The sequence below is a fragment of the Balaenoptera acutorostrata genome, chromosome 3, assembly GCF_949987535.1.
Source record: "Balaenoptera acutorostrata chromosome 3, mBalAcu1.1, whole genome shotgun sequence".
Taxonomy (NCBI): Eukaryota; Metazoa; Chordata; class Mammalia; order Artiodactyla; family Balaenopteridae; genus Balaenoptera; species Balaenoptera acutorostrata.
The window spans coordinates 41,527,872-41,555,076 of record NC_080066.1 but is presented as its reverse complement, the minus strand read 5'-3'; the positions used below and the strand labels follow the sequence as shown (position 1 = coordinate 41,555,076).

Here is a 27,205-nt window from a genome sequence, read left to right as displayed (position 1 = left end):
CCTGAGTATTTGCATGTGAATTCTAAGTTATTCTGTGTCCTGAGGATTTGCATGTGAATTCTAAGTTCAGGTTATCAAATTCTGAAAAAAAACAAACGTAGCTAGAACTTTGATAGATATTGTATTGAATCTTTGGATCTATCTGATGAGTATTGCCATTTTGACAATATTAAGTCTTCAAATCCATGAACAGAGGATGTTGTTCCATGTATTTAGGTGTTCTTTAATTTCTTTCAATAATGTTTTCTAGTTTGCAGTGTATAAGTCTTGCACTTCTTTGGATAAATTTGTTCCTAGGTGTTTTATTCTTTTTGATGCTATTCCATTATAAATGGAATTGTTTTAATATTTTATTTTCAGATCATTCATTGCTAGTGTATAGAAATACAGTCAATGTTTGCACATTGATCTTGCATCCTGTGACTTTGCTGAACTGATTTATTAGCTCTATTTTTTTTTTTTTTTTGGTAGATTCTTGAGAATTTTCTATATACAGGATTATTTCATCTACCAGTAAGGGTAATTTTACTTCTTTTCTAGTTGGGATGCTTTTTGTTTCTTCTTACCTAATTTCTCTGGCTAGCATTCCCGATACAATGTTGAGAACATGTGGTGAGAGCAGACAGCCTTGGTTCATTACAAATCTTTGGGGAAAGATTTCAGTCTTTCACCATTAAGTATGATAACAGCTGTGGGATTTTAATAGATATTCTTTATTATGTTGAAGAATTTCCCTTCTATCCTTAGATTTTTGAGTGTTTTCTATCATGAAATGGTGATGGATTTTGTAAAATGGTTTTGTGCATCTACAAAGATGATAATGTATGTTGTTTTGTCCTTTATTTTATTAATATGGTGTATTACATTGATTGATTTTTAACATTGATTTTCGTGATGAACAAACCTTCAAATCCTGGAATAAATCCCACCTGTTTGTGAACAACATGTATAATCATTTTTATATGTTGTTTCATTTGGTTTGATAGTATTTTGAGGAGAATTTTTAGATATACATATATTTATAAGGGATACTGATATCTAGTTTTCTTTTCTGTAATATCTTTGGTTTTGGTATCAGGATAATACAGATTCATAGAAAGAGCTGAGAAGTGTTTCCTCCTCTTTTATGTTTTACAAAAGTTTGTGAATAATTGATTTTAATTCTTTAAAAGTATAGTAGAATTTACCAGTGAAACCATATGGTCCGGGGCTTTCTTTTGTGAGGAATTGTCAGCTATTAATTCAATGTCTTTATTTATTATAGGTATATTCAGATTTTCTATTTCTCCTTGATTTAGATTTGGCAGTTTGTATCTTTCCCAACATTTGTTCATTTCCTCTAGATTTTCTAATTTGTTTCTGTATAAGTGTTCATAGTATGTCCTTATAAACCTTTTAATTTCTGTAAGGTTAATAATAATGTTCCTTCTTTCATTTCTTATTTTCATAGTTTACATCTTCTCTCCCTCTCTCTCTCTCTCCTTCCTTCCCTCTCTCTCTTTTTTGTCTGTTTAACTAGAGGTTTATACATTTTCCAAGAACCAACTTTTAGTTCATTGAGTTCTCTATTGTTTTTCCATTCTTTATTTCATTGATTTCTGTTTTAATCTTTATTATTTCATTCCTTCTTTTTGCTTTGGGTTTAATTTTATTTTCTTTTCTAGTTTCTTAAGATGGAAGTTTGGATTATTGACTTGAGATCTTTATTTATTTATTTATTTTAATATAGGCACTTGCAACTGTATTTCCTCTGAGCAATGCTTTTAGTTTATCCCATAATTTTGGTACATTTTGTTTCCATTTCTTTTAATGATATTTCTGATATCTGCTTTGACTGAAATAATGAGTACATTATTTAATTTTCACATGTTTGTGAATTTCCTCAAATTTCCCTTTGCTATTGATTTCTAATTTCATCTGCTTTTGATCATAGAACATACTTTGCATGATTTGAATCTTTGATATTTATTGAGAATTATTTTGTGGCCTATCATGTGATCTATTTTGGAGTATACTCCATGTGCACTTCAGTAGAATGTGTGCAGTTTGCTGTATTGGACCAAGTGTTCTATAGTTGTCTGTGAGTCTAATTGGTTTATAGTTCTATGCATGTCTTGTGTTTCCTTGTTGATCTTCTGTATAGTTGTCCTATCCATTACTGAAAGTGAGGAACTGAAATCTCTAAGTATTATTATAGAATTGTCTGTTTCTCACTTTGGTTCTTTCAGTTTCGTTTTTTTTTTCCATATATTATGCTACTCCTTTATTATGTGCATGTGTGTTTACAAGTTGTATCTTATTGATGAATTGACTCTTTATCACTATATAATATTCATTTTTGTCTCTTGTAACTGTTTTTGAGTTTAACTCTATTTTGTTTGATACTAGTATAGCCACTCAGTCTCTCTTTTGATTACTATTTCCATGGCATATCTTCTTCCATCCTTTTACTTTTAACCCATTGTGTCTTTGAATCTAAAGTATGTCTCTTGTAGACAAGTTATAACTGTAACATTTATTTAAAAAATAATCCACTCTACTCATCTCTACCTTTGGATTGAATGGTTTAATTCATTTATATTTAATGCAATTACTGATAGAGAAAATTTATATCTGCCTTGTTGCTATTTGTTTTCTATATTTCTATGTCCTTTTTTTAAATTCTTCCATTCTTCCATTACTGCCACCTTTTGTGTTAAATAAATGCTATCTACTGTAACATTTAAATTAATCTGTCATTGCTTTCATAATTATTTTTTTAGTTCTTTTCTAAGTTTTTGACCTGGGGATTATAATTAATATCTTTTTTTTTTTTTTTTTTTTTTATAATTAATATCTTGATCTTTAACAATGTAGTTCAGATTAATACAGACTGAATTATAACAGTACATAAAATTTTGCTCTTAAAGAGTTTCATTTCCTCCCCCTTTCTTCATGCTGTTATTATACAAATCATATCTTTATATATTGTTCGCACATCAACACAGTTTATAATTATTACTTATGCAGTTGTCTTTTAAATTAGATATGAGAAAAAAAGTTAAACTAAAAATAGGTTTATACTATCTTTTATATTTATCTATGTAGTTACCTTTAACAGTGTATTTTTCTTTTTTTTTCCGTGTGTATTCTTGTTGTTATCTAATCTGCTTTCATTTCAGCCTGAAGATCTTCCTTTAGAATTTTAGAATTTCTTGCAGGGTGCATCACTTAGGAATAAATTCTCTCAGTTTTTGTTTATCTGGTACTGTCTTAATCTCTCCTTCATTTTTTAAAGGATAGTTTTGTTAGATATAGGATTCTGATTGGCAGTCTCTTTCTTTCAGCATGAGCATGAGTATGTTATCTCATGGCCTTCTGAACTTCATTGTTTCTGATAAGAGTAATCAGTTTTAAATCTCACTGTGGATCTCTTGTATAAAATTAGTCACTTCTCTATTGCTGCTTTCAAAACTTTTTTTGTCTTTTGACATTTTGACTGTAACTGTCTAGGTGTGGCTTTCAAGTTATCTGTCCTGGAGTTTGATGAATTTCTTTTTTTTTTTTTTTTTTTAACATCTTTATTGGATTATAACTGCCTTATAATGATCTGTTAGTTTCTGCTTTATAACAAAGTGAATCAGCTATGCATATACATATATCCCCATATCTCCTCCCTCTTGCGTCTCCCTCCCACCCTCCCTATCCCACTCCTCTAGGTGGTCACAAATCACTGAGCTAATCTCCCTGTGCTATATGGCTGCTTCCCACTAGCTATCTATTTTACATTTGGTAGTATATATAAGTCCATGCCACTCTCTCACTTCATCCCAGCTTACCCTTCCCCCTCCCTGTGTCCTCAAGTCCATTCTCTATGTCTGCATCTTTATTCCTGTCCTGCCCCTAGGTTCCTCAGAACCTTTTTTTTTTTTTTTTAGATTTCATATATATGTGTTAGCATACTGTATTTGTTTTTCTCTTTCTGACTTACTTCACTCTGTATGACAGATCCTAGGTCCATCCACCTCACTACAAATAACTCAATTTCATTTCTTTTTATGGCTGAGTAATATTCCATTGTATATATGTGCCACATCTTCTTTATCCATTCATCTGTTGATGGACACTTAGGTTGCTTCTATGTCCTGGCTATTGTAAATAGAGCTGCAATGAACATTTTGGTGCATGACTCTTTTTGAATTATGGTTTTCTCAGAGTATATGCCCAGTAGTGGGATTGCTGGGTTGTATGGTAGTTCTATTTTTAGTTTTTTAAGGAACCTCCATACTGTTCTCCATAGTGGCTATATCAATTTACTTTCCCACCAACAGTGCAAGAGGGTTCCCTTTTTTCCACACCCTCTCCAGCATTTATTGTTTGTAGATATTTTGATTGATGAGTTTCTTGAATGTGTAAATTAATGTTTTTCATCAAATTTAGGAAGGTTTTGTTCATTATTTCTTTAATCCTTCTTTCTACTTCTTTGTCTTTCTCTTTCCTCTTTTTCTAGGTCTCCTGTTATATGTATATTGGTGTGCTTGTGGTGTCCTAATGGTTTTTGAGACTGTTCATTTTTTAAATTCTTTTTTATTTTTGTTCCTGAGATTGTATAATTTCAATTTAACTATCTTCAATTTCACTGAATATTTCTTCTGTCTGCTCAAATTTTCTACTGAGCACCTTTAGTGAATTTTTCATTTCAGTTATTACACTTTTCAACTCCAAACATTTTATTTGCTTCTTTTATGTAATTTCTATCTCTTTATTGATAATATCTCTTTGTTGAGACATGGATCTCATACTTTCCTTTAGTTCTTCAGATCCAGTGGACTAAGTTTTCCTTAGTCTTTTAAACATGTATACATACATATAATAGGTGATTTGAATCTTTCTCAGAAAGTCTGATATCTGGGCTTCCACAGGGACAGTTTCTATTAACTGCTTAATTTCCTATGTATGAGCCATACTTTTTTCTTTCTTTTTTTTTTTTTTTTTTTTGCATGACTCATAAAAAGTAGAAATTTTAAATAGTATTAGTTATGCTTCAATTCTGGAAATCAGGTTCATCCTCTATGCCAGGGTTTGTTATCATTTGTTTAGCAACTTTTTTGAATTAATTTTGTAAAGCCTATATTATTTGTAATTTGTGGTCACTGAAGTCTCTGCTTGGCTAGCTTAGTGGTCATTTAGTTATTAGATAGAGATGTTCTTATTTGCCTGGAACTAATAAGTCCCATAGCTTCTGCTGGAGGGCTTGTAGGCATGTTGGGGTGTGCCATCAATACTCAAGCTAACAACTCTGCTTTACTCTTTACTTCCTGCTTGTGTAGAACCTCAAGGTTAGTCACAGGTGAGAACCCAGTGCCTTTTTTAGGTCTTTTCTGAGTGTGAACACTGGCATGCACAGAGGCCTGGGTATTCACACAATCCTTTGCGTTTATATACCCAGAACAGGTTGGAGATTTTTTTCAAATTCCCCTATGGACATTTCTTTCCCCAGCTTTTAGTTTTAGATTTTGTGGTTAGTTCATTGTTTACCCAACTGCTGTCCACTGCCTCAGACAGCCATGATGTTCAGCAATTGCCTCTGATTGTTTTTTAGAAATACCCCTGGGAAAAAAGGCTGTTTCCACACAACAAGCTCTGAATTAGGTAAAATAAAGACGAGTGCTACTTATTCCTTTTGCCTATCATCAGGAAACAGAGCTAACACTCCTCCAATGGCTTTTCAACAAAACAACCTTATTGAAGAATCTTGACACAACTTGCAAGACATCACTAATTAGATTTCACTTGCCATCTGCTACACTATCCTTGTCAGAGACCAGTAAGATGTAAATTAAGAACAGATGACAGAATGAAAGGAGAAAATGACACCTTCCTGTTGATTGTGGCTACCCAATCTGGATCCTGGGGAAACGATGCAATATTATCCAAAGGATTGCTTCTTGTCTTAGGCTAACAGAATTGGCATTGAATGAATAAATGTGTCCATTTTATTTCTTTAAGTTTTATTTGAGGTTTTCTTACCTTGGAAGAGGGGTGAAGAAGAAGGAGAGCAGATATTGTCTTATATAGGAGAAGTTTTCTTATAAAATATAATTTTGATAATTATTCTCTTTGATAAAGAGATGTAAAAGTTATATTAACTATGTTTAGCTTGAAGTGTATATTTTAGTTTAAAATATACAGTAGATCAAAGATAACATTTTTTTTCTGGTCCATGAGACCTAGCTATAAAGATATTTTGAATTTTCATATTACTAAAATAACTCCCTGAATAAAAGGATGAAGTCAAGCTACTAATGAGAAACCTGTCTGATTTTATTCTGCATCTTAATGGAAATAAGCCAAAGTAAAGTAACTTCAAACTTTTTATGAAATATCTTTGAGGGAGCTAGTGGTGAGTTGTAGTCAAATTCTGTATATACATTTTAAGGCGGAGTCTGTACGGTTTGCTGATAAGTGGGATTAGGGGTATGAAATAAGGAGGCATCAAAGATGACTATAAGATATTTGGTTTGAGAAGCCAAAGAAATGCGGGAGCCATTTACTGAGGATAGTGAGAAAGTAGTTGGTATATCCTCCTTCTTTGTTTATAAAGTCTAATAAATAGTTCCTTTGCCTTTCTAAGTTCCTGGCATGGTATGTGTGTGTAATTTAGCTGAACAATATACAGTAGTCCCCTCATCTGTTTTTTCTTTCCCCCCCACGGTTTCAGTTACCTGAGGTTAACCACGGCCAGAAATTATTAAATGGAAAATTTCAGAAATAAACAATTCATAAAATTTAAATTGCATGCCATTCTGAGCAGTGTGAAGAAATCTCAAGCAGTCCCACGCCGACCCTCTTGGGATGTGAATGATCCCTTTGTCCAGCTGCTCCACAGTGAACACACTACCTGCCCATTAGTCATTTAAGTAGCCATATCTGTTATCAGATCAACCATCACAATATCACAGTGCTACATTCAAATAACACTTATTTTACTTAAAAATTGCCCCAAAGCACAAGAGCAGTGATGCTAGAAAAAACATAGTATATATTGGGTTCGGTACTATCCATGGTTTCAGGCATCCACTGGGGGTCTTGGAACGTGTTCCCTGTGGATAAGGCAGAAGCTACTGTAAATGGCCTGCAGAGGAGCAGGATAAGAGTCAAGCCAGCACCAAACCTTTCTGCATGAAAATAGAGCATGCCAAGAGAAAATGAGGACAAATTACAATGAGGTATCACCTCACACCCGTTAGAATGGGCATCATCAGAAAATCTACAAACAACAAATGCTGGAGAGGGTGTGGAGAAAAGGGAACCCTCTTGTACTGTTGGTGGGAATGTAAATTGATACAGCCACTATGGAGAACAGGATAGAGGTTCCTTAGAAAACTAAAAATAGAATTTCCATATGACCCAGCAATCCCACTCCTGGGCATATACCCAGAGAAAACCATAATTCAAAAAGACACATGCATCCCAATGTTCATTGGAGCACTATTTACAATAGCCAGGCCACGGAAGCAACCTAAATGCCCATCGACGGACGAATGGATAAAGAGGTTGTGGTACATACATACAATGGAATATTACTCAGCCATAAAAGGGAACGAAATTGGGCCACTTGTAGAGATGTGGATGGGCCTAGAGACTGTCATACAGAGTGAAGTAAGTCAGAAAGAGAAAAAGAAATATCGTATATTAAGGCATATATGTGGAATCTAGAAAGATGGTACAGATGAACCAGTTTGCAAGGCACAAATAGAGACACAGATGTAGAGAATAAACGTATGGACACCAAGGGGGTAAAGTGGGCGGGGGGTGGTGGTGGTGGTGGGATGAATTGGGAGATTGGGGTTGACATATACACACTAATATGTATAAAATAGATAACTAATAAGAACCTGCTGTATAAAAAAGAATAAAATTAAATAAAAATCAAAAAAAAAAAAAAAAAGAGAAAATGAGGACAAACAATAAAGAAGAAGATATCAGAAGATTGTGCTTTAGGTAAATGAATTTCCAGACTTCCTCTGTGCCACCTATTAATCAATTTGGTGAAAAACCTCGGTTCAAATTCCAGCTTGAAATATGTGACTATGGATAGTTATGTAAACCTTCTGAATTGCAGTTTCTTCAGATATGAAATGGAGACTGTTTTGAAGATTAAGTGAAAAATACAGATTTTCCCCTGTGATTTTTATTTTCTTCTCATGCTTTACTGAAAACCTAAAAGAAAAAGTAAGGAGAACAGTCCTATATTTATAGTCTAATTTGTCTCTAAGCTTTTATATAACAAGTAGTTACTGAGACCCATTGAATGTAGGGCACAATGGAAAGTATTGAAGCCGATTTAATAAACACACAAAGTATAGTTCATCCTCCAGTGATTTATAATCTAAGTACAAGCACATATAGCTTAGTTAAATGAAAGTTCAGGACAGTATTTGAGGGTGATGCAAACATGAATGCTGTAAGTAATTGTTTTAAAAAATTCAAACATTTATTGTTTGTCACTGAGCATTTACTAAGTATTTTGCTAAGTGCCTTCAGTATGTTATGTCGCTTAATTCTAAGAGACAAACAACAGTCTGTGAGTTGGATACTACTACTTCCTTTAGGTAGACATTGAGAGGCAGGAATACTTCTTATCTGATATTACAGAGTCTTAAATTTAGCAAGGTTAAATAATTTAGCCAAATTTACCTAGCAAGTTGCGGAACCAGACCTGACTCTATTGACTATACACATAAATTTTTCACTATTTTGTTTTCCTAAGGGAGTTCAGAGGTTGGAGAAATTGTTGCTATACATTGGAGCAGTCAAAAAAAGTCTCATGAAAGGGGCAGGGTTTGAAAAGTTTACTGAAAGGTGGGTAGACTAAGAAAAAAAGAAAAGGATCCGATTTCAGACATGATTCCATTAGCAGTTGAGAGGATTTGATAGTTGGGAGAGCACAAACTATTTTGGAAACAACAAGGACATCTGTCTTGCTTATAGCACTGGCTTTATGTTGGGCAGTAATAAAATTACTGAGAATAAGGATGGAAGCAAATTTTTAAAAAAAGTTTATCCTCCAATGATTTATAATGTAGTATGTAGTTTAGTTAAGTAAAAGTTCAGGACAGTATTTGCTGATGGTGCAAACAGGAATGCTCACCAAGAGTTGGATTGGTGAACCGAGACCAGTTTGTAGAAGATCTTGAATGCCAAGGTAGTTTATACATCCTCTTGTAGGTAATGGTAAGCCACTGGAAGAATTTGAAAATCAGTTTGGAATTATGTCAAGTTGGGAGAGAAATGTTACGAGAAATAGAAGATAAAGCCATCGTGGAGGCAATTGCTGCTATCCATGTATGAGGTGATAAATCTTGGACAATTTTTCTTCTTAGGAATCTGTGTTTCAAAGAGTAAAACCGTATAGCTCTCCTCTCTCCCCTCCTCTCCCCTTGTGTATCTCTTTCCCTCTCCTTCCCTTTTCTTAGAAGTCTTTACTTAGAGTAATGGATTTTTGAAGGAGAGTTTCCTTGGCTAAATATCACATGTCCTAATTTGTTTTAAACAAATGACAACTCTGATTCAACAAAATTAAGGAACTTGTCTAAGATCATATGAAAGCAAGTGTCAAAGCCAAGACTAAAACTCAGTTTTCTGACTTTCTCTTCAGCACTGTAAGTGGTATCATTCCTATCTTTCTCCTTTCTCCTGCGAGGACTTCAAGAAGAAACACCAGACTTCCTGGATGATATTCTTCATTCCTTTATCTAGGATGGTATTGGCAGTCAGTATTGCTTTCAGGGAATGAGGTGAATGTTTCCTAGCTACTGAAACTCCCAATCAGCAGAAATTATTTTTCTACATCTCTGTTTCTCTCCCCAAGAGACTCATCTGGATTTTATTATACACCAGAATTAAACACATTGACATCCTCTGGAGAAAGCAGAGAATCACTTTTCTTGCTACCTCTACTAGTTAGCTGGAGAGGGAAGAATTTTACTCTCTAGAGATACCTTTTGGCTTACAGAACATCAAGGGGTTGTAAATGTCCAGTATACTTTCTGGTCCATAAAGAAAAATTAACTTAATATGAAAGAAGCCTCAGAGGCATAGAAAAAGGAAACAAGTAAAGAGCTATGATTTTGTTCCATTCAGGAAGAGAAACATGGGGTGTTATTTGGTGTTATGGTCCAATAAAGGACCCTAATTTCTGGGCTTCTTTGGGAGATAGCAGCTGTAAGCTTATCAACTCTCGCATTAAGGATAAGAGAATGAAACTCACATTGCAATTTTAGAAAAAGAATTTTTTAAATTTTTCTCAATGTTAATGGTTTTGAGCTTTACATGGAATTTTTTCATCAAGCGTTTCTCTCTAAGAAGGAAAGTACAGAGATTTTTACACTGTAGCAGTATGGAGACCCCTACCAAGACAGAGATGATCAGGAAAAATCAATATCCCATAATTAAGTCTGTTGAATTAACAGTTTAAAAAAAAAAAAAAGTTGCAGTTTTAATTTAGATATTGGCTGCCCAGAGAAGAAATATTTTTCAGCAGTAGAATGGGGAGTTCCTTAGATAATGATGAATTATTTGCCTACCATATGCTGGTCACTGTGCTGAGTTGGTGCTGAAAAATTAACCAACAAGATGGACATATGTCTGTCTTTAATTACCATGCGATGATAATCCCCAGGATGCAAATTCCTAGTAGGGCTTGTTCACTGCTGTATTCCTCAGGATAAGAATAGTATCTGACACATAGTAGATGTTGTAACAATAAATATATGGTGAATTAATGACTAATATATGTTTTTATACAATGCTTTTGTCTTCTGAATATAATTTTATACCTTACACCAACTGGTCAAGTATGCAGGGGAGTATTAATTTTACATATGAGAAAACTGGAGACTAAATTGTCAAAAGACTTCTAAGGCTAGGTCGAGTAATGGCACTGGACTCACAAGCCATCAATTATTAACATATTAAACGTTGTAATCCTTTCTTCAAAGTTTGACTCTAAAGTTCAATGTGCAAATCAGATGGAAGCTGAGATACACTGGTTCATGTAGGTATGGGAGGCAAATATTGTCCATTTCTGTAGGTTTCTTCCCCATCTTTCATCCCTTGCGGACATTGGGTTGATATGTCTATATGGTGGTTAAGACTTTTAGGCATCTTGTAAGTAACCTGCTTCTGTATTATGCAGTCTGCTCTGGATTCAGAAGCTAATCTACTCGTGCTAATTTAGACAAATTACTTAACATCTCTAAACTTCTATTTCCTCATCTGCAAAGTGACAATTATAATAACAAATGCTTGTAGGGTTATTGTGAAGATTAGTGGAGATAATGCATAGAAGCAGTTAACAAAAGACTGGCACTCAATGAATGTTAGTTATGATGGTGATGAGGAGAAAAAACAGCTTTTATAATCATCTGGCCTGATGTAAAAAAATAAGGTGGACCTTATTTGTTTTTCATGTAGTGATGGGATCTTTCAATATTAAATGAAATATAAGTATTCATTTTATTTTACATCACAGACATGACAACTAAGATAAAAATAAACACTGGGAACAATGTGTTTTTGCTTTTGTGGTGTCAGAAAGCATTTGAAGGTCTTAAAACTGTTTTGCTTTGCAATTGATTTTGCTTTAATAAACATTTATTTAAGCACACTTCATTTAAGACATTAGAAATTCAAATTAAATTCTGTTTTGTTCACATTAATATACATTCATTAAATAATTTCTGTAGGCCAGGTGCTCTTCCGGGTTCTGGAGACTCAGAGATGTGACAAGACCCAATCTTATCTTCAAAGGGCTGAACTTCTGGTGGAGTAAACTATTATAATCATGTAAAACAAATTCTGTGGCATCGGTATCCACAGGTTACTTTACAAAAATTGAAAATGTCCATATCTCTCTGGTCGTTTTGGTTATCGGAGTTTGTGGTCTAATATATTTCTCAGGACAGGATCATGGGAATAATATTCCCTGGGTTCTTGAATACTAATAACAATGTGTCTGTCCCTCTTTGTATTTGAAGATCAGTTTTGTTGGATACAAACATCTTTGTCTCGTATTTTCTTTCCTTAAATGTCTTATTTAATTCTTTGAATATCATTATTCAATTTTCTTCTGATGCATTGCTGTCAAAAAGGGATAACCTAATTTTCCCTTTTTAAGTCCCCTGCTTTTATTGCCTAGCTCCCCAATGAGTTTTCTTTTTCTTTAACATCCAGTGATATTACTAGGTTGTGTCTTGATGTTGGTTCTGGATCAAGATTGTGTATCTCAGACACATAATAAATTATTTCAATATGTAGTTTTAATTTTTTGATTATTTTATGTGAGTTTTCTCAATATAGGTTTTTTCATATTTTTAGTATAGTATTTGTTCTGATCCTTAGCTTTGTTTTCTTTCTTACCTGCTCGTATTACGTTGGTCACTGTTTGCCTATCTTCAGTGTGTCATTATGTGTCATTTTCTCTTAAATCCTTTTCATCTCTTTGTTTCCTTAGGATTAAAACTTTTTCTTTTCACATTTTTCTCATAAGACATGATTTGTATTGATTCACTCATATTCTTTCTAGTCTAGGTTTCATTTACAAAATTATATTTTCTTTTTCTAACCGTTTATTGAGTTACCCCATTTCTGAGTTTTTAAAATTGTTACATGTTTTTTTTTTCATGAAGTATAGAATTTCTTCCCTTTTAAAGTTTTAACTTTTAAAAATCTTTTAAGTGTTTATTTTGAAATAATTGGCATCTGTCCAAAAAGTTCTAATAATTGTACAAGAAAACCCTGTATAGTTTTTACGCATCTTCCCCAGATGCTAACATCTCGTATATCCACAGTGTAATGATGAAAATAACATCAAGACACTAGTATTAACTACTCTACAGACATTATTCATATTTCGCCAATGGTGCCAATAAAGTCCCTTTCCCCAATCATAACAATGCATTTAGTATTCATGTCTTCTTAATCTCCTCCAATCTAGAAGAGCTTCTCATCCTTTTTTGTTTTTCTTGATCTGGACATGTTTTATGAGTTCTGGTCTGTTATTTGGCGAATACACCTTAATTTGGGTTTGTCTGATGAGTAAATTCATATCCTGTATTTTTGGCAAAAGCATCACATAGGTGATGCCCTTCTCAGTGCACCGTATCATTGGGTATATGATGTTGCTATGTATTTCTAATGGTGATGTTATCTTTGATCAGTTGATTACAGCAGTATCTGTGGTGTTTCTTCACCATAAATTTAGTATTCTTTTCCCTTTGAAATTAATAAGTATTGTATGGGGAGATATTCCAAGTCTATGTAAATATTCTGTTACTCATAATACTTTCACCCACTAATTTTAGCATCCATTGATGATTCTTGCTTGCAACAATTACTATTATGATATTTACCAAATAATAACTTTATTTTCCTTCGCTCCTTCTATATTTACTAACTGGAATTCTACTCAAATGAAGAGCTATTCCTTTATTTATTTACATCAGTACAAACTTATAAATATTTACTTTATTTATGGATAATAATATATTATTATTACTTTTATTATTATTGATTTTATTGTTCAAATCTTACCACATTTGGTCATTGGGATTCCCTTAAAATTGATTCCTCTGTCATTTCAACCTGTTCCCATTATTTTTGAGTACTTTTAAAGTTTCAGGCATCATAATACGTTCTAGACTTATATTCTTCTTTCCTCACACAGGTATTTCTTCAAGAAGCCCTGATTTCTTTGATTAAATAATGGTACTTAACAACTGTGATCTGAGCATTTTATATGTTCATTGCTACTAGGGGGTTATTGTTTCTAGGTTCTTCTAGTAGACAGAGCTAGGAAATAAATGCATGAACACACACACACACACAATACACATACTTTTGTATCTATTTCTTTATCTACCTATCTCTCTATATGAAACCATGAGTTCATGCTGATACTTCTGATTCCAGTACAACACCACAGAGTTAATTCTTTATTTATAACTCTTTTTTGTGACTATGAGAAACCTGGTTGTTATTACTCATAATTAACTTACTTATTTACTCAGTTCTAGAATACATCCAAAGCAGTCTTAGAATTGGTAGCTCAGAATTGAATACTGCTGTGAAAAACACACTTGTGTACTATTGTTTTTGTCTTTAGCTTTAGAGTATATAGTAAAAATATTTTTTTCTAAAGTTACTTGAGTCAGTTATTTCCTTCCTACTTCCGTAAGTGTTATTTATTTGCCATAGAGTTTAAGTTTATTTGTAACTAATCCATTTGGAGTTCTATTCATGGTTTTCTCATTATATTTATTTATTCATATAAGTATATGAAACATTAACATGATTCTAAAAGTTGGAACAATACAGAAAGGTATGATCAGAGAGGTGTCACTTGCCCTTTATTCCTCCTACCCCATTCCCATTCATCCATACTTTATATCCTATTTCCATCTGCCTTCTGTAAGTAATCAATCTTATTAGTTTCTGATTTATCTTGTATTTTTTGCACAAAAAAATAGATGTATGTGTATTGTCTTATGTCTCCTTCATTCTTAAATATGCTTTTTATATTTTACATAACTTTTTATCATTTAACTTTATACCATGAAAATCACCATTCCATATTAGTTCATAGATACCTTCCTCTTCATTTTAATAGCTGCACAATACTCCATTTTTTAAATGCACCAAATTATTCAACCACTCTCTTATATGAGCATTTTCTTCTGTATTGTAATATTATATCCTGTTACCTTACTGAATTATTTATTGAGTTAATCATTGGTTTTCTAGGTCATAATAAAAATATATTAAAAAATATGTTATTATGTTCATATATATATGTAGAAGCAGAATTGATGCATACTTTTTAAACACATACATATGACACAGAAAGTATCTACCAATTCTTATTTTCTGATTGTCTTTCTCAGGAATGAGTGTTGAATTTTTTCAAAAGATTATTATTTAATTTTTTAACATTATGGAGATAATCATTAGTTCTTGGTTTTTGGAAGTGCTCTTTATAATTTCCCATTCTGACAACTTTTTGTGAAGATTATTAATGTATTTAAAATTTCATAAATTAAATAAATTATTCTTACTCATATCTGGTAAATAATATTATGTGGTCCAAAATGTCAGCCAGTTGCAATAGGTGACCTCAAGTGATTACTGACACCCTGGCTGGTCTCAGAATTGTTGGCCCAGACAAAGGTCTCAAGGCATAGCTTTAGAAACTTTAACCTTAGAGTATTAACTGTTTCAATGAGAGTGATACCTATTTTTATTGAGTCAGTTGTATATGGGATCAAGTGCTATGTAGAAATGTGAATTAACTGATTACATATTCCTGATTTATACAAGTGATAGTGTAGGGCTCACCTATATTTGCCCACCTCTTAATCTGTTCTGACCTGATTTCAGCTTGTCCTCACCTTGTTATCTTTTGAATTGTTCCATTGGATGTTTGAATGATATTATGAAATCACACTTGTCAAAATAACTTGGAGAAAACACATTTTCATCTTAACTTTATATTGGTTTTCAAATTAAAACATGCAAAAGACTAATACAATAGTGGGGAAAATGAGGTGGGACGGTAGGGGGGATGTCTCTTTAAACATTTGGAGCTAGTGCTGCTCTAGGTCAGATGCTAGTGATTCTAAATAGCATATGTTCTAGGTTCCTGGAAGTGTGGTGGCAATAAAGTCCTTTATAAAGTACATGTTCCTATGTAAGTGTTAATTTTCTTTCTTTCCTTAAAGTATAGTATAAGACACTGCTACTTTTTGTTTATTACCATTGGCTTTTTAAAATAAATTTATATTGGAGTATAGGTGATTTACAATGTTGAGTTACTTTCAGGTGTACAGCAAAGTGATTCAGTTATACATATACATATATCTATTCTTTTTCAGATTCTTCGAGTAGAGTTCCCTGTGCTATACAGTAGGTCCTTGTTGATTATCCATTTTATATATAGTAGTGTGTGTATGTTAATCCCAAACTCCTAATGTATCCCTCTCCCCAACCTTTCCCCTTTGGTAACCATAACTTTGTTTTCTAAGTCCGTGAACCTGTTTCTATTTCATAAATGAGTTCATTTGTATCATTTTTTAGATTCCACATATAAGTGATAAATGATATTTGTCTTTCTCTGTCAGACTTACTTCACTTAGTATGGTAATATCTAGTTCCATCCATGTTGCTGCAAATGGCATTATTTTATTATTTTTTATGGCTGAGTTATATTCCATTGTACATATGTACCACATCTTCTTTATCTATTCATCTGCTGATGGACATTTAGGTTGTTTCCATGTCTTGGCTATTGTAAATAGTGCTGCTATGAACATAGGGGTGCATGTATCTTTTCTAATTATGGTTTTCTCCAGATATATGCCCAGGAGTGGGATTGCTGGTTCATTAGGTAGCTCTATTTTTAGTTTCTTAAGAAACCTCTACTGTTCTCCGTAGTATCTGTACCAATTTACATTCCCATCAGCAGCGTAGGAGGGGTCACTAAATGTGCATACAGATTCCCTCAAGCTCTTGTTAAAACGCAGATTCTGGGCTGGGACCCAGGTTTCTACGTATCTAACAAGCTCCTGAATGATGCTAATGCTGTGGGTTTGTGACCATACTTTGAGGAACAAGTGCATGAAAATGACTAGTTTAGGTTTGAACTAACCTAGGTTCAAGTGTCAGCTCTGGGTAATTTATTTAACAAAGTTGACATTTGAACCCTGGTCAGTTCTCTAGGCCCATCTTTTAAAGACCTCAGCTTTCCTCTACCTGAGCTCTGGGGTGACCAGTCCTCTGGTGTCACATTGCTCGGTTCTTGGAGGTGTTGAGGGACCCCTGCGTTTGATCTCTTCTATTCCCCTTCTCCCTAGATTATTGCCTCTCTGAGCATTTTGCATGACAAAAATATTTTGAACATAATAATATGTCTCTGGGAACGCTGATCGTTTGAATTGTATAACAACTGTGGCCTTAAGATGAAACTGCCTTTTGTTTCTCCCTCGTTCCTCCCTTTCCTGATCCAAGTGATCTTTATTTGGAAAGCTTTGGGTGCAGTGTCTGGCCCATAGTGGCCCATGCTGTTCTGTCGTGTTCTTCCATGCATCGCTTTACCTTGATAAATATTCTCCTCCTGCATCCATGCCGCCTCCTGTTACTAGGATGTGCAGTGCATGGTGACGCACTTGCTAAGTCTCAAGCACACTACCTCTCTTTAGACTTCAGAGGTTGCTGTGCCGCGGGCACTTGTATCAGCAAGCCTGGCATCACTCATTCAGTCTGATGGGCCCCATCTCTCCTTTTATCAGGCACGGATGGATGGGAGATTTTTGAATCATTTTATTGTCTGACTGCAGCTTTATAGATGCTCTTTCAGGAAGCAACTCACTCTTCCTCTTTCTTCCTCTGACTTGTGGTTCTTTCTTTGCTTCAGGGGTCCTGGTAGGTCAGGGTGTGCTTGTCAAGGCCTTTGGTTATATGGTTTATTTCCCATTCTCTGGTCAGGATAAGCCCTGTTCTTAGCAGATACATAAAATCCACAATTAGGGGCTTCCCTGGTGGCGCAGTGGTTGAGAGTCTGCCTGCCAATGCAGGGGACACGGGTTCGAGCCCTGGTCTGGGAGGATCCCACATGCCGCGGAACGACTAAGCCCGTGAGCCACAATTGCTGAGCCTGCGCGTCTGGAGCCTGTGCTCCGCAACGGGAGAGGCCGCGATGGTGAGAGGCCCGCGCACCGCGATGAGGAGTGGTCCCCACTTGCCGCAACTAGAGAAAGCCCTCACACAGAAACGAAGACCCAACACAGCCATAAATAAATAAATAAATAAATAAATAAAATTTAAAAAAAAATCCACAATTAGTGTTAAAAAACTGGTCTATAGTGACATCATTTCCCTTTAGACTGTCTGACCTTTAAGGCTATCCTTAGGTTACCATGAAATTGGTGACTTTTATTCAGTGACCTCTTAGGACAGGCCCTTCTGATTCATTTTTTATAATTTTGGCTGAGATTTTTTTTTTTATTTTTGGTCATAAAATGACCATATTTTCAGGAAATGAAAAGCCTTTTTTTTTTTTTTTTTAAGGGAAGGGATTTGTCCTACCAAAAACTGCAGGTTTAATGGTTAGAGAGACATCCTAGACATGGGCTGCAAATACCTAAAAAATGCAGGCTCATAATATATACATAAAACACTCAGAGGTAAAAATAGGGAGCAAAGGTGCCTGAGGTTGGGGGAGGGTGTACCCCAACTAAAACATTCAAAGTCAATTAAAACAATCAAACCCAATTCTGGTCAGGGATCCTACCTTTGAAACCCCTCCGTTCACCAGGAATTGAGGATTTCTTGGGAAATACAGGAATTTCAAGGCTGTAACTGCAACATTCCAGGACAAGCTGGATGGTTGGTCACCCTAGACCTAGCATACTTTGTGCATCTAAGCTTTATCTTAAACTACACTGTAGTTAAACCAAAGCTTTTCTTTTAAGAATTGAGGACTATTTGGATCAAATGACTTCCCCCTGTGAAAACCAAAAGGAACTGCTTTTTTCCCCTGCTCTGTAAGTTTGCAATTTTCAGTGGGGAAAAAAATAGCAATGCTCACCATTTTATTCTCCTTATAAGCAAAGCAGGACTTCAAACTCTATTTGAGGGATGACCCCTTTTCAGAAATTAGAGGCACTGAATTTATTGCCAACCAGTCATAGCTGTCCATCTGCTAATTCTCTCCACACAGAGGGAGCAGCTGTCATTTCAGAAATGCTACAGTGGATAATAAGATGGGGTGCATTCCCTCTTCAAATGCTTAAAACAAATCCCCAGGAAGAGTGGCAGCAGTTCCCCTGACTGCATGAATCTCTGATATTATTAACACAAAATGCCAAATGGATTTGGAGATTGGAAGAAAATGTATTTGCTTTAAAAGGAAAAGCACTCAAGTTAGATGTAGTACATATTGTAATAATCTACAATTGCTGAGATCTAGGAACTGCTGAAGCCATAGGCACACACAGAGATACTCTCAAAATCATAGCCATGCACAGAGCGCTGAATACAAATACACACATACAGGTTTCCCAAGTTCATACAACCTACGTATACCAAAGGAATGCGTCGTTGTCTCCACCACTGTGAAACAAACAAAATTTATCCCCAGCTAACAGCTTGCCTAAGTCTCACATTGGCCCAGTTTCTCTCCAATTCCATGTACCTAGTCAATCTTAGATGCCATCCTCCTCTTGGTACTGTTTAATGGCCCTCTTGGTATATTAAATAGTTCATTCAGCAATTTATGTTGTAATATCCTTGCATTTTTTCCTTAGATAACTTCTTTTCTCTTCAGTCTCATTGCTTCCACCATTAAAAGTGCTCAAGTCAACTTGAACTTAAAACCAACCACAGCCTCTGGTTTGGGGTTCCTAGCCAAGATTCTCCTCCTCTCCAATCAACCTGCATATAGCTCTCTGATTATTATTCATAAGGAAAAATATTAGGATGAGATAAGGAACTAATGAACATAGTCCAAGTGGTGCTATGCATCCCTGAGTATTGTAGATGTGGATGAGGATGTAGATACAGCTACAGATGGAGATGTGCATGTGTATATAGGTGTGGACATGACATGGACATAGACAAGGGTGATGATAGAGTTATGTAGGTATTTCTCCATGGAGATATCTAAAATAGAGATCATTTAATTTAACCCTCAAAATAGTCCTGGGAGATAGGTTATACTTATATTCTTTTGCATATGACAATATTGACTCTCAAAGAAGCCGCCAAACCCATATCTGGTGACAGAGCTGGGAGTTGAGACTTGATCTCCTTAACCAACACTCAGGCTCATTCTGATTGCAACACAAAACTTTTTCTTTCCTATTTTTTGAAGAACTGTAATCTAGAACAGTATATCTGCTGTTTGGTAACCTCTGAGTCTTTTCCATGTGGACATTGCTCTTGAACTTGGTCTTTGTGGAACATATGGAAAGAAGAGGTAGAGAGAGTTGCATGGAATTGCTGGCTATTAGACACATATAATGCTTGCATTTTCATTTCTACAAACAGAAATGCTTTTAAGGGGCCTTCACTGATTTCATTACTTTTGATGTTACAAAGAAAAAAGAAATCCCCAGTGTTGATGAGAATCCAGGTCAAGGCAAGGAGAATCACAGAGCAGTTAAAGAAAATCCTGAGGCTCTGGGATTTTGTGCCTGCAAGTACCTTGATTTGAGAAAAGAAATTCATTTAAACTCAGCAAATAAGCTCAGGAGAAAGTCTGGGACACTGGCTTCTTTCCATTGTTATTTGCTTCTTTCCAAAAATCTGCTTTGTATTTTACCTTCATCCTTGGTCATCAGGCAGAAACCCTATTTCTAGATGTCATTGCTATTAAAAAGGGGAAGTGGGGGGTGGAAAGCAAGAAAAGAACAAAAAAGTCAGAGAGGTAGATGCAAAAAACCTCCCATTTCTCAAGTCAAAATATGTTAATGGTGAAATCGGGATAAATGATTAATCTAAAGATTTTCAGGTTCCAGTGAGCTGTAAGAGGGGCTAGCAAGCAGCAGGAAACTAATATTTAAAGATAATTTCAGAAACATGAGATGAAAAAGTGGTGAAAGGAGGAGGCTGAACCTTTTTCCCTCCACCTCCAAGGTTTATTGAAAATAGTGTTTTTTCTTTAAACAGAAAATGTATGTGATTCTACATTTAAATCTAGTACATTTTTTTCACTCCAAATTATTTACTGAATACCAACTCTGACACAGTTACTCTATTAGGGTTTTGATGGTAACAAAGAAACTGTTTCTGCCTCCGGGAAGCTTACAGTCTAACAGCAAATGTAAGAGAAATAAAAAGAAATTAAAACAAAAAAATCTAAAAAGGTTTTTATAAGAACTCTGATGAAGGTTGTCCCAGGATGCTATCGCAACAGATAGGAGCAGAATGTAATGGCCTGGGGATCAGGGAAAGTTTCCCTGCAGGGCTGATCCCTGAATGTTGAATAGGTGGGAAGGGATAGAGCTTTGGAGAGTCCTGGCAATGAGACCAGTAGGCACAATTGCTCAGAGAACTGTGTGCGGTTTGATCAAGCTGAAGTATAGAAAGACAAGAGCGGCAGGAGGTGGCGATAGGGATTAGGGTAAGGGGTTGGGAGGACTAGGTGATGGAGGTACTGCCCTGCTTCCTCCTAATCTGTGGTACCTTGGTCGTTAGCCCTATTGAATAAATAATGTCTCAGCAGGACTTCCGGTTGCCTCCCTGGAGAATGGGTTGTGCTTGGTAATTTCTGGTCGTCCTTGGCTTTTAGGATGACCTTACCTGCCACTCAGCAACTCAGCTTCTGTCCCTCTGAATTGCATTCACTGTTCTCACTCACCAGCTGTGTCACCTTTGTAAAGCGACTTGATTCTTTCAAACATGAGCATCCCCTTTTCCCAGATGAGGAGATGTATGATTTTCAGCTCATTTCTAGAGCTAATATTCCATGATGATGTCTCTGAAAATGATAGTCTGGCTCTCTGAGTAAATGTCAAGCTTTCTGTGTCATCTATATGGACAGGGCAGGCAGAAGCAATGTGATAGGAGGAAGAGCCTTATGCTTTTTTTCAGAGGGAAACAGACCTGGATGAACAGCCTAGCTCTAAGTTATGTGACCTTGGGCCATTTATTTAACCATTTCTAAGTGTCAGTCTCTTCATTGGGGTGCAATAATATCCAGAGTTATTGGGCCAGCTGGAAATATCATATGTAATATGTCCAGCATGATAGATTGAGCTCAACTTAATTATTTGTAGAACTGAAGGTCCCAGAGCCTAGAGAAATTTATTGAATTTGTTCTCCGTGGATGTGTTGTATAGCAGGGAACATTTCCCAGACTTTGCCTTCAAACTCTGGTAACCCCAAATTAAGTTAAATATGGTTTCTAAGTTCTTTTAGGGGCTGTGAATAATCACGACACATTGGGAGATTAGAGGCCAGATATGCATCTTTCTGGACAACTTCAATTGATGTCCATTGAGAAGAAGACAGAAGGAAGTTAGATTCATTAGTTTAATTGTCTGTCTTGTCGAGGTTTATTTTCTCAAGTTATTTTCTTCTAAATGTGTATTTATTTGCTTGCTGTTTGTTCCTGCAGTCACAGATGCTCACTGAGAGGAGAGGATTTGAACAGACAGTGGCTCTCTCCTAGTGCTCGTCTCCAGCCCACAATTTACCACGCCAAAGGACTCCTCCACTACCTGGGCAGCATTGGCCGGCGTCCCATGGTGAGTTACTTCCTTCACTTCCTTCTGCTTCTACACTCTTGCTTGGTTCCTTCCACCTTCCAGGAGGCAGAATACATTCTGTCCAGGCAGGAAGACCAGACACAAGCCAAAGACCTGTGTGTGACAAGCTGTAAAGTGTGTGTGTGTCTGTGTGGGGGGGGGGGGGGCGGGGTATTCACTTCCTAAGGCTGCCATAGCGAACTGGGTGGCTTAAAACAACAGAAACATATTCTCTCACATTTCTGGAGGCTAGAAGTCTGGAGATTAAAGTGTCAGCAGGCCCTGATCTCTCTGAAGGCTATGGGAAATAACCCTTCATTGCCTCTTCCTAGCTTCTGGTGATTGCCAGCAATCCTTATCATCCCTTGGCTTGGGGGGGCGGGGCACAATTCCAATCTCTCCCTCTGTCCTCACATGGCCATCTTTGCCCTCTGTGTGTCTGTGTAGAAGTTTCCCTTTTCTTATCAGGATAGCAGACACTGGACGAGGGCCCACCCTAATTCAGTATGGTCTCCTCTTAACTTGATTACATCTGCAAAGAATCTTCTTCCAAATAAGGTCACATTCATAAGGACTGGGAATTAGAGCTTCAGCATATCTTTTTGGGAAACAATTTAACCAACAATAGGAGCAAACCAGTATTTCAATAGTCATTGGTGAAAACTGGCCAAAAAATTGCATTTCATCCCATTTCCTAGGTCTTTATTTATTTATTTTTTTCAGTTATTGGTCAAGAAAGGAAATGGTATTTTTTCCAAATGGTATTTTTTCCAAAATTTATTTGGAAAAAATCCTCTAGATGTTCAGATTGACATTCAACTAGTACTTATTAAATTCCAACGATGATTCTGGCACTGTGCTAGGCACTTTCATGTGTAGGCTTTTCTCCCAAGCCTATAGTAACTTAGCAATTGATGAAAAACAGACTATACGGATCCAGAGGCTTAGGCTCAAGATAAGATAAGGGGCAATACTAGCTAAGTAACTGTATGAAACTGATCATTTATTGACTACAAACTATGAACATATCTGTCTGCAAAAGTGCAGAGGAGCATATGTCCAAATTTAGAGTGCTTACCTAACCTAAGGAACTTAAACTAATGTGGAAAAGCTCACAGATGAACCAACTCAAACAATTACCTCTACCATTAGCCAATTTTTGACCATGTACTATGTCATCAAAACAGTGGCACATTCAGTGAATATCTAGTGAAACAATGAGTGAATATCTAATATAGAAGCTTATTTAACTCTCAAAAAGATTAAGAGGTCAAGTGATTTCCTTGGCATCACCAGGAAGCATACGGCAGAGTTGAGATTCAGTTCTGATCTGGTTTTCCACCCAGAACCCCATCTTTCTTCAATACATACTCGTTGAGAGGATGTGTTGGCGTGTCCCCAAGACTACCTTCAGGTTCAGTGATTCCCTGGAAAGACTCACAGAACCCAGAATAGTTTTTCTGCTCAGAATTACAGTTTATTATAGTGAAAGGATACAGATTATAATCAACAAAGGTAAAAAGCACTGAGGACAGAGTCAAGGAGAGACAGGTGTAAGTCCAGGTGTCTGCTCCCAGGGGAGTTGTACGGACAGTGCTTAATTCTCCAGCAGTGATGTGTAATAACAGGTAGAGTGTTGCTAACCAGGGAAGCTCCCCTGAGCCTCGGTGTCCAGGATTTTTTATCAGGGTTATTTTATAGCCATGGTGTCCCACGTGGCTGATCTTAGTTACTCAGTCTCCAGACCCTTCAGAGGTCAAATTGACACTTTGCGGCACAAGAACCCCACCATATATCACATTGTCAGCATCAACCTTCTCACATTGCCCAAGGCCCAGGTAAAGAAAGACACTCTTATCTAGCAGAATATTCCAAAGATGTCAAGGTGTTCTCCCAGGAGTCAGTCAAGGGCCAGACCTTTCTTTGGAGTGTACAGGGTTTAAACACTTCAGACTTGCTGAGTCAACACTTTATTGCAAAGAGGACAAAGCACATCCTTTTCCCTTAAGAATGCTTTTTCTACACTGGTCAAAATGTGCAATATTTTCATGCTAGCTCCCACCACCCCCCTTCCAAGGAGATGCTGTAATCTATGCTGTCTATCCTGTAGAAGCAAGTTCATGGCCTACATAGCAGAGCACCAATATCACAGTCAAGATCTTGAAAAGTATGTCTCTCTGAATAGAAGGCCTTAGCCTCTGGGAGGAGAGAGAGAGACTTACAGAAAAAAAGGTTCCAACCTGATACACGGTTAAGCATACACACATTCAACCCATAACAAACAGGATTCCTCTCTGTTCTGACAATCTCTAATTGAAGAGCAGAACATTTATTTTAAAGCGTGACAGGTGAAAGCCTTGTTTAAAAATATAAATAAACATTAATTAACTGTAAACATGACAGCCACAGACTTGTTTCCTGCTGGGACCATCTGAGAGGTGGGTGAGAAACAGCTGAGCCCTAGATGCAATTCACAGTGTCACAAAGCTCTCCTATAGGCTCAACATCACCTTTCAGCTACCTATGCGACTGTATTTAACTGGCCTCCTGCTGACAGCAGAAGCACTGTCACTCATTCAGTACTCAGGCCTGTCCTGTGCCAGGAAGATTTCCACTGAGTCAAGATTACCTCTTGGGCTAGTTGTAGGTTAACTGTGACTCCACCCAAACTCTGACTCTTATGAAAATATTTCTTAAAGCATCAGAAAGCCAGTTTCTGGTGGCTAGGAGATTCCACCTGTTCTAGATGATACTGAGACATTTGCCTATTGGCAGGTAGAATAATATAAACTCCTGGAACCAATGAGAATGCAAGACAGTGAGAGAAAGCAATGCCATGATACTTCTGCGGGTTGCTAAAGACCAGATAATTCATTCAGTTTATAAGCAATATGGCATTATTCACAAATTGTTTCATCCATCCACCCATTCATCCATCCATCCATCCTTCCATCCATCCATTCATCCATCCATCCATCCATCCATCCATCCATCAGTCCATCCATCCATCCGTCCATCCATCCATCTGTCCATCTATCCACCCATCCATCTGGGCAGTCATCCATTTGTCTACTCATTTATACCATGTGTGTAATCACTGTGCTAGATGCCAGAAGGTACCTTTTCTTTGAGGAGTCCATAGTTTGCTTGGTAGAAAGTAGAGTCAGGTCTTCGAAGGAACCAATGTAGTAAAAGATGGTAAAAACTGAAACCAAGGCTCATGGGAGTTGTAAGAACACAAACAAAAGGTTGAGCCACTTTCCCTCAAGGTTATGGAAAAGCTAGAGACCAGAGATGCCATTTGAGCTAGACTTGAAAGATGAGTAAAAGTTTTTCTTGTACTAGTAGTAAAGTAGTAAAGTAGAGAGGTAGTCTTTTTTTATTGTAGTAAAGTAGAGAAATATTCTTTCTTCAGAGGTCTACAGGCCTGATTATGGACTCTTAGGTCTTCTGCCTTATGAAATTGAAGAGTTGGTGAATTTAGGGTCACCTTACAGAACAAAAGAAAATAAGCTTTTTATTAACTGATGGCATAGTTCTCACATGACACTGATCTTAGGTTCTCTTTCCCATCTTCCTGAACTTCCATTTTCTGTCTCTCTTGTTTGTTAGAAGATCAGAAAATCTGCTCCAGATGTTGGAGCTAAAAGCCCAGAAACCTACAAAATATTGGCATATTCATACATTGGAATACTATTCAGCAATAAAAAATTAAAGACAATAACAATAAACTACAGATATACTCAGCAACATGGACCAATTTCAGGAACATGTTTAGTGAAATAAGCTAGACACTAAGAAGCACATATTCTATGTTTCTATTTATGCAAAGTTTAAGTAAACCAGGACAGTGGTTGCCTCTGGAAGGGGATTAAATAAAAGGGGCCAGGAGGGAACTTTCTAGGTTAGTGGAAGTGTTCTATATTTTGAATGAAGAGTCAGTTACACCAAAACTCATTGACTCAAAACTCATTCAAGTTCTGTTCATGTGCACATTTACATTTATATTTACTTAGAATTAAAGAGAAATCAAAGCAAAGTCACAGAGCTTTGAAATGCAGCTAGGAGGTAAAGGGGGCTGTCCCAAATTAAATTGACCAGCATGGAGGCATGCAAGTCAATCCAAGGAAGATTATCTTTGCCAGAACACAGAGAAAGGCTGAGAAGATTTATTAGAAATCAGTAAGCTCTGGCCAGAGAAAATGTACGTAAGCGGAGAAGCCCAGAGGAGCAGACAGGCTTGACAATCAATGAGTAGGAAGCGTTGAAGTGTTCCCCTTTGTGGAGCGCCCCATAAGGGCCAGGAGGCACATGGCTCAGGGGCAGTAGGGCATGGCTTGGGGGAGTGGGCCAAAGCTCTCAGGCTCTAGCAAGCTCCCAGGAAGCCAGATCAGCAGTCTCTTCTGAGCTGCTGGGTTGTAGCCGCCTGGCCCCTGTGCCGCTGCAAAGGGCCTGCGCTTCAGAATTAGGAGAGGTATGGATTCCCATCCCCTGTCTCTTGCTCTGTGAGTGCGTGTTGGTAAAGGGATTGCAGCGCTCTCTGAGCAGCTCATTGATTTCCGTTTACCACTCATAAAAACTAGGGCGCCTTCTTCCAGGGGGCAGGGAGGGCATATTTTGGTTTTATCTTTCTCTGGGGCCCAATGGAACAGAACTTTTAGCTGCTTAAATGATTTTCCTGGTCTTTTCTGTCCCTCTGGCATATGTTTTTAGTTAATCAGCTTCTTTAAAAAAAAAAAAAAAGGCACGAAAGGAGAGGGGAAAAAGGAATAGCATGTCCCTTCCTGAAATCTTGTCTCCAAGGAACTCAAGATACTCTATACACATAATTTATTTTATCTCCACTTTACTCCTCGGAAGTGTTAGAAGAACAAGTGTTATTGTTACTTATTTTCATTGACTCAGGCTAAGGTACTGAATCT

General features: G+C 36.5%; 1 protein-coding gene across 1 annotated transcript in view; it reads left to right on the top strand.

The window, feature by feature from the left end:
* The window catches only part of AGBL1 (AGBL carboxypeptidase 1), a 520,708-nt gene that overhangs the window by 377,924 nt on the left and 115,579 nt on the right, over nucleotides 1–27,205 (top strand). Inside the window, 1 exon segment of the mRNA XM_007194366.3 lies at nucleotides 22,154–22,283. Within this exon segment, the coding sequence (XP_007194428.2) occupies nucleotides 22,154–22,283 (130 nt within the window).